This window comes from Lathyrus oleraceus, chromosome 3, assembly GCF_024323335.1.
Source record: "Lathyrus oleraceus cultivar Zhongwan6 chromosome 3, CAAS_Psat_ZW6_1.0, whole genome shotgun sequence".
In the NCBI taxonomy this organism is placed as follows: Eukaryota; Viridiplantae; Streptophyta; class Magnoliopsida; order Fabales; family Fabaceae; genus Lathyrus; species Lathyrus oleraceus.
Genome location: NC_066581.1, coordinates 204,805,237 through 204,813,345, shown reverse-complemented (window position 1 = coordinate 204,813,345; position 8,109 = coordinate 204,805,237). Strand labels below are relative to the sequence as shown.

The 8,109-nt window shown below is 36.0% G+C and overlaps 1 protein-coding gene across 2 annotated transcripts; it reads right to left on the bottom strand.

The window, feature by feature from the left end:
* Positions 1–4,800: 4,800 nt before the first annotated feature.
* LOC127126313 (polygalacturonase) lies at positions 4,801–7,641 on the bottom strand. Of its 2 annotated transcripts, none has more exons than XM_051055219.1 (9): positions 7,056–7,641; positions 6,781–6,909; positions 6,498–6,665; positions 6,382–6,402; positions 5,994–6,201; positions 5,784–5,865; positions 5,575–5,683; positions 5,316–5,450; positions 4,801–5,235 (listed from the first exon to the last, which is right to left on the bottom strand). In XM_051055219.1, the coding sequence occupies exons 1-9, from the start codon at positions 7,344–7,346 to the stop codon at positions 5,011–5,013; spliced, it is 1,368 nt and encodes a 455-aa protein (XP_050911176.1). In that variant the 5' UTR covers positions 7,347–7,641; the 3' UTR covers positions 4,801–5,010. The 2 variants fall into 2 exon arrangements, with proteins under 2 accessions (XP_050911176.1, XP_050911177.1); XM_051055220.1 differs by having other exon boundaries at positions 5,316–5,435; positions 7,056–7,639.
* Between the last annotated feature and the right edge of the window lie 468 nt (positions 7,642–8,109).

Below are 8,109 nucleotides of genomic sequence, written 5' to 3'. Positions count from 1 at the left end.
CGGCTTCAGAACCGGTAGCCTCCTCATCATCATCATCAGCTGCACCACCAGAAGACGCACCAGCACCCGCCCCCTCACCATACACAGGCCTGTCCACAGGCCAGTTGGCGTTAAGCAGAAACTGCTCACGCGTCATCAAGGCATGAGCACCACTTCCCTGCAGCTGTAACCGCTGCATAGAGTCACGCTGGGTTGCCGCCATCCATTCAAAACTGTAATCGCACACAGCTTGCAGGTAGGGATATGGTCCAGGAGTAGAAGTACCAGGACCATCAGAAGCCCGGGTACTCTCTGCAGCTGCACTGCCTCTAACATTCTTGGCCCTGCAATATTTGGCCACGTACCTGTCATCAATGGGTGACGGGATCCTTACCTGACCCCTAGAGGGTAGTCTCACCCTTGCCTGAATGCACAAACTCATGATTAAGCACGGGAAAGCCAGGGGACAATTCACACGAGCCCCCGACTTTAGCCCGCTCTCAATCACGGACTTAAGCTCATTAGCAATAATCCTCGCCACATCGATCTGGACGTTGGTGAGGATACAATGGACCAAATGTGCCATTGGGATCGGCACTGTAGAAGTGTGGGACTTTGGTTGGATGTTTGTCAGCACCATCAGCAGAATCAGTTGAGCCAAGGGAGTCATGTCCTCCCTATGATACATCATGGGAACCCCAGATGGGTTCAGCTCAACAGATTTCCCTCTTAATAGCAGGGCGGCAGAAATGGCTTCAACATCCCGGTGAAGCCGTAAGTTTGTGTGGTATGTGTCCCTCTCTTCGGCTCCCAACTGGAGCGGTTCACCTAGGACTCGGTTAATGGCATCCCGATCAAACGCAACGGGACGGCCGGCCACTTGAGATTTCCAAGTAAACGGCTCGTCATCATCCGGTAGTGCGTTCGCATAGAACTCACGCACCGTTGCTATGTCATAATGCTCAAGTGGGGAAATTAACCGATCCCACTTCTTTGTGTCAATCAACCCGGCGAATGCTCTGTTTGTGCCTTGGGGGTTGATGAGGAATCGCTTCTCCGGAAGAATTTTCCGTTTCTCCAAAGCAATGTACCTGGCGGCCTGCTTCGCCCCGACAAATTTGTCGTTATCAAATTGGATCGTTACTGGACGGGAAATGTTTCCTCCCTTCCTCTTCTTTGAATTTCCAGACCTTGATTCCATCTTAGTTACACGGATTGATTGAAATGTGAAGTGGAGTAGGGTTTGCAATCTTCCAAATAGGGATAGAGTGTTAGTGAGAGAGATGAAAATGAGAGAGTGTGGAGAGTGCTCGGTTAAAATTTTCCTCAGCAGAGTTGAAAAACAGAAAAGTTGTGTTTGGGCCAAAATGAGTGCCCTGCTGAGATTTTTAATAAGTGCTGTCATGCAGCGCTCGCTGCTGCTTCGCCTAGCGAGCAGCTAGCGAATCAGCTCTCTACTGCCTCGCCTAGCGAGCAGCAAGCGAGCATGACAGCAAGTGAGCCCCGGCAACGGCGCCATTTTGTTAGTTGTAATTTTAAGTGTCGGGTTTTTGTTATCGTATCCACAGGGATTGTAAGATATCACCGCCGTTCGATGGTTGTATTAATCTTAGCTTAAGTAACGCAAGGGGTTTTGGTTTTAATCACGTTATCTTGCATAAAAAGGTAATACAATACGGTAAAAGTTTGATTTGAATATTTGAGAAATATTGCCAAAGTTAGGGTTCAACGATCACTTTGCATGTATTTGTTCGGTCAACAATCTTATAAACTCTTTTAGATGATAAATTATTTCACAAAGTCCTCCCAATGTGTTTCTCTCGAACACACATTGTGAGTTTTCCCATTTTGATCGATTGTTTATCTCTAACACAACCTATCAAAATGATAACTTTTTGGTTCAACCTTATGGTGAACAAAATCATTCATTATTATCTCTAGCTAACAAACAAGATTGGATGAAAACCTAGGTTAAGAGTTGGTAAACATCTCTCGATCATAAACCAACACAAAGAGTTTTGAATAAGAACAAAGTTTTCATCATATATTCACCATTAAAGAGTTTACACATGAAGATCCTTACATTTACACACAAAGCTAATGATCATCTACATCTAACCTTGACAAATGGAGGACTTAGCTACTCATTTTCATGGTAGCTTGGTCGGCAAGTTTCGGAAGAAGGTTGATCAACATCCGAGTCGAATAATCGAGATTGGATGGGAATCCACCTTCTTTTTGTAAAAGATGGTTAAGAGATGAAGAGAAATGAAATTTAGGGCACAAAAGCTTCTAAGAACAATGCTGTAAAAATATCTAGAAAAAATGCAAAAGTATGGAAAACTAGGTATGGCTCCAAAAAGTGGCACTTGCTACTTATAGAGCTGTACTGGGCTGTCATGCTCGCTAGGCGAGCAGAATGGCTCGCCTAGCGAGGGTCTAATTGAGGCACATGAGGCACCTGCGCCCAGAGAAACAGCCTATCTCAGACTGTTATGTTCGCCTAGCGAACAAAACCTTCGCCTAGCGAAGGGCACGCTTCAACCCTCGCTCCAGCGAGGTTGAGAGGTTTGGCTACTGGAATCCTCGCTGGGAACTCGCTAGAGCCTCGCCTAGAGAGTGAGTGCTTGCTGCGCTTTTCACCAAGTCTGGACGCGTTCGCTGGACTCTCGCTGGACGCTCGCCTAGCGAGTGCTTCGCCACAGACCTCGCCTAGCGAACAAGCTGATGAATGCTTGTTTTATTTGGTCCCTTTGCCAAATTCTTTGTGTCTTCACTTTCTATTATTTCATGCCTAATTCCTGCATAATAACACACAAATCAAGGGGACCAAGATAGATTATCATTGTATTGCATTTCATCTGAAACAAAGGTGGTTTCGACATTTTAGCAAGGAAATAGAGTGAAAGATACCCACATATGATAGCTCAAATAAGCACTTTTGGGCATCTAACACTTACACACCGTGAAAAAATGGTGTTGCCTAAAGGAAGATTCGATTGATTATGAATATGGTGAGAAGCATGTTAAAAGGGAAAAATTTGCTGAAAGAGTTATGGGGTGAAATAATGTCCATAACTGCATATTTGTTGAAAAGGTATCCAATAAAGAAGCTTGAAAATATTACACCGGAGGAAGCATGATCTGGATTTAAATCGAATGTTTAAGTCACTTGAGAGTTTTCATTTTGGTAGCATATCAACATGTGTCGATACAACTTAGAAATAAGTTGGATGATAAGGGAAAGTTGATGATTCTTGTAGGGATATCACTCTATCGGTGGTTACAAACTATTTGATGCAACAAATAGAATGATCATGATGAGCAGGGACGTCGTTTTTGACAAAATTAAAGATGTCTAGTAGGGTGCAACTGATTGATCCAAAAGTGCAACCGGTTGCATTGCAGGAAAATAGTTTCTGCATTGTTTGAGAGTGAAAAATCAGCTGTAGTTGAAGCCCTAATTGAGGAAAATGTTAGAAGATCATCAAGGTAAATAAGTTTGTCTACTAGAATCCAAGAATGTGAACTGTTCCAGGATAATAAAATCAATGATGATGGTGATTTCGTTCATTTTGCACTTATGGGCAAATCTGAACCTGTTAAAACGGATGAGGCCTTGAGTGATCCAAAATGGATTTTTGCTTTGAAGGAGGAACTGTAATCGATTGAGAAGAACAAGACTTGGGAGCTAATTGATCTACCAGAAGGAAAGAAGGAAATTGGTGTAAGACGGGTGTACAAAGTGAAGGCGAATCTCAAGGACGATTAATTGCAAGGAGATTTTTGCAAAGAGAAGGCATAGACTTTGAAGAGGTATTTTCATCGGTAGCAATGATTGAAACCATTTGATTGGTTGTTGGGATTACAAACAACAACAATTGGTCCATTTATCAAATGGATGTCAAAATGTGTTTTTGAATAGACTGTTGGAAGAAGAGGTTTGTGTAGAACAACCCTTTGTTTTGTTGTAAAAAACGAAGAGTCAAAATTCTATAGATTGAAGAAGGCGTTGTACGGTTTGAAACAAGCTCCAAGAGCTTACAAAAAGAGGATACATGATTTCTTAAAAGAGATATGCTTCAACCTTGCTAAGAATCCCAATGTACATGGGAGAAGCAAATTTATTGGGATGGGGTTTCACTACTTGCGAGAACTTGTTATTCAAAGAAGATTGAGATTAGGGTATTGTAGAAGTGAAGACCAAGTTTGTTAACCAAATGAGACACAATTGAAGTGTTCAAGAGATTAAAGAAACTAATGGGCATGGAAGACTTGGAGCACATCAATTAAGGTGATCTGTTAAGAGATAAAAGCTTCGCTACATGTTGCACTTTTATGCTAACCAATTACCCCGAGAACATTTTAGTTAAAAAAAACTGAATCAATAGCTAAGTACAACCGGTTGACATAATATGTCAACCGATTACAACCAAGAGTTCAGTTTTATTTATTTAATAATTATATATAATGGTATATATATCCTCTGAATATCTTATTACCGAATAAAATGCTTATATTTTCAACCTCAATTACTCACTCATTCTCTCTCACTCTCTCCCTCTCCTCACTCAATATTTTACCAACCAATCTTATAGCTTCAAGTTCCAACGAATATAAGATTAGAGCCTCTATCTCTAATCTATTTTAATCATGATAGTAGTTAAAGAATTCTTAATGGCGATATATACAAAAATGATTTCAAGAAACAAGTTAACCTAGTTTCGGCACAAGAGAGTATATATACATACACACTACTGCATAAATTTGGATTTTGCATGTTTAAATAATACAAAGATTGAATCTTATGGATGCAACTAGTGGCACTATCAATAATTTATTATAATCATGTTTAATGAATAACACTATTCACTACAAATCATAGTCCCATTGTATATCAATTTACATTGTATAAACACATATCTAGCAATTAATAATGAACTAATTGCATTGTATATGGATCATATCATATATACATAGAATCTTCCCCATGATTGATAATGTACACAAGCTTCAATTATTTGTATCTTTTTATGAGTAGCAACGAGGGATAACATGTCCTGTGTAAGACAAATCAACATTGTTGCATAAAGCCTTAGCAGCTTCTCCTTCTTCTTCATACTCCAAGTCTATGTTCTTCATTACTATATCCTTGCATGGAAATTTCTTGCTGCAATCAAAGTTCACTGCTACATCAGAAGCACTTGTACCTATTATATTCTCGAACAACACATCGCTTATTTGGACAGCAGAATTCTGCAAAATAATCGAGAATAAGTACTAAATTCATAACCAATATATAGTATATATAACAAGAGTTTCGAAAATTAATTTACCGATTTTTTGCATGGCTTTTTTTTCTTGTCACAGTAATTTTGGTCTATTATTATAGGGTTGGCCACATTGTCCATTTCAATGTTCTGAAATTTGATATTGCTAGCACTTCCTGAGCCTCCCTGCATTTTATAAAACTGATTCTTGTAATAAAAATGATTTCTAATTAATTCAATTTTTTTAATGTTAAAATCAGTGTCATGAATTATTATATTATTTGATTATATAAAATCAGAAGATTAAGTTAAAGTTTAAAATTACCGGCCATGTCTTAATTCTAACTCCATTTTTAGTTCCAGAAATCTTAGATCCATTTACTATTACTCCAGAAACAAATTCTTTGGATTTTCCAGCCCCTAAGCTTCCAATGCTGAGATATATATAAATAATCATTGGAAATAAATAAAATTCATATATAAAAAAAGTTACAAAAGTAAATTAAACTTGTTTACGTAAACTTAATTAATTACCTGATGCCATGGCCAGGTCCACAAGTTATGTTTGTAGCTTCTACGTTCCTAGATCCATGTACAATTGATATACAATCATCACCTTAAAAAATTATTGGAAAATCAAATTAATTAGTAAATTAGGAGATAGATATGCATAAATAAATTTCAATTATTAGTTTTTATAATTTTTTCTGTGAATTTTTTAAAAACACAATTTATGTTACCAACCTGTTCCTATGACAGAGCTAGAGATTTTGATATTTTGTGTGTTGGTGACATGAATTCCATCTGTGTTTGGACTATCCTCGGGTGATGAGATATTGACACCAAAAACAGTAACATTAATCGAATCTTGAAATGAAACATGAATTTGTTGTGCATTTTCTATCTTCAAATTTTGAACAATCAAGTCCTTGCAATTATAAAATGTTAAAGCCTACAAAAGTAAAGTTAACTAATAAATAATACTTCAATCGATTTAATATTCTTGATAATGCATAAAATTATAACCCTAATTCTCAATCGTTAAATCAAAGTAATTCTATTTAAATTTAACGATCTAGAATTCGAGTGAAGGGAATGAGAAAGATATATAGTAAGAGGTACATATACATACCGTTGGAGCATCCTTGCAAGGCTACATAAATAGAGAAAAAACATTAAAAAAATGTCATAGTTTGAATTAAAATTGATTAAAATATTGAGTTATTTATGAATTTTTTTTATTCATACTCTCTTTTTGTTCCTTTTGCATGAGTTTTCCCACCATATGTTTCCTTTTCCATTAATGGTTCCACCACCATTAACTAATAGTTTCTGAACACTGTCAAATATAAGCCAGTGGCTTTTATCTTTCTTGTAATCTGATAGTTTATCTGATGCTTCAAGATTTCCAAATATCTAAAATAATTAATATAAAAATTACTCTTTAAGATATTAATTAATTATATAATATACTAAAAAATGAAAAATTAATTAAATAATCACTCGCTTAATTTATAATAATTTAACTTACCTGGACTGTTATGTTAGATTTGCAAGGACCAGAGAATCTAATTGGTTTGAGTAAAAAATTATTATCTTGTGGTGCCACAAAAACTGATTCCCCTGAAGAACATGCTACTTCCCAAGCTTTCTTGAATGCCTAAATATTTATAGGAAAATTTATGTTAGTTTTTTAATCATGATAAAACTAAATTAAAACATGCATATAAATATTTAAATCAGTGACAAAAAAATTAGGAATTGATATTTTATTATTATCTTATATGTATGTATGTACGTACGTACCTGTGTATCATCTGTATAACCATCACCTTTAGCTCCATAATCATTGACATTAACAATTTCTAATTTATGTGATGAAGTTCCACCAAACTTGTTTAAGCTCAAAACATTATTTGTGTTTTCTTTGATCAAGTTCTTGAATAATAATGTACCACCACCATCATCATCATTGGAAGGTGAATTATCAACGTATGTAGCAATAAGTGGGTCCTTTTGCAAGTTGCTATTACAAGCAACAAATGAAATGATGATGATAGTGAATGAGAAAAAGAAACTATGTCTTAGGAGGGGCATTATAGTTAATTTTCTCCCTTTGTGTTTATTATTATATGGAGAAAATTTTAGTATATGGATGCACTTTGAAAGATTTGGAGTATAGTTTGATGAGAAAGGGTGTATATATAGCAAAAGCTATGTAGTGAGGTATGGAACTAAAGAAGGGGGAGATTGTGTATTTATATACAAGGAAATTTAGAGTATAGTGATATTGGATTTTGATATTCTTATGGATATATAACGGCATGGTATTTAGGTATAAGAGATTAAGACGAAATGACTTAATCTATATACCACACTCTTGCTCCATACAACGTGATTTATTATGTGCACCAACTATATAGGCTAGCTATTGGATACTATTAATAATAATAATAATGTAGGGTTAATCTTAATAATATGAATTTTTGTCCAAGTGTGAAAATTTAGTCAAGAATTGATTGATAGTTCTTAACCATGGATATATTTTTCTTCTAGTAATCATGTTGAAGAAGAAAAGAGATTTGTTCCTTAATTGCATGGTCGACCCAACAAATTATGAGACCTAAAATAGAAATGAAATTAAAATTTATTATAAAAAACTTTAAAAAAATATTAATTAAGAAAAAAGAAGACAATGTTTGTCTTCAACTAAATAAGAAAAAATTAGAATAAATTGTGTGCCGCGAAAAATATAGAGTCGTCACCAAACTTTATTTATTTCAAAGGAAAGGGAAAATATCGATAAAACTCACGAATAAAAAGGAATATGTATGGTCATCGCAACCAAGAACGGATTCGA

Bases quoted from the DNA above. Each gene is read 5' to 3' on its own strand.
- LOC127126313 (XM_051055219.1), bottom strand. From the start codon at position 7,346: ATGCCCCTCCTAAGACATAGTTTCTTTTTCTCATTCACTATCATCATC. The intron at 6,910-7,055 runs GTACGTACGTAC...ATAAATATTTAG, and splicing joins GTTATACAGATGATACACAG to GCATTCAAGAAAGCTTGGGA. The intron at 5,236-5,315 runs GTAAATTAATTT...ATTATTTTGCAG, and splicing joins AAAAGCCATGCAAAAAATCG to AATTCTGCTGTCCAAATAAG.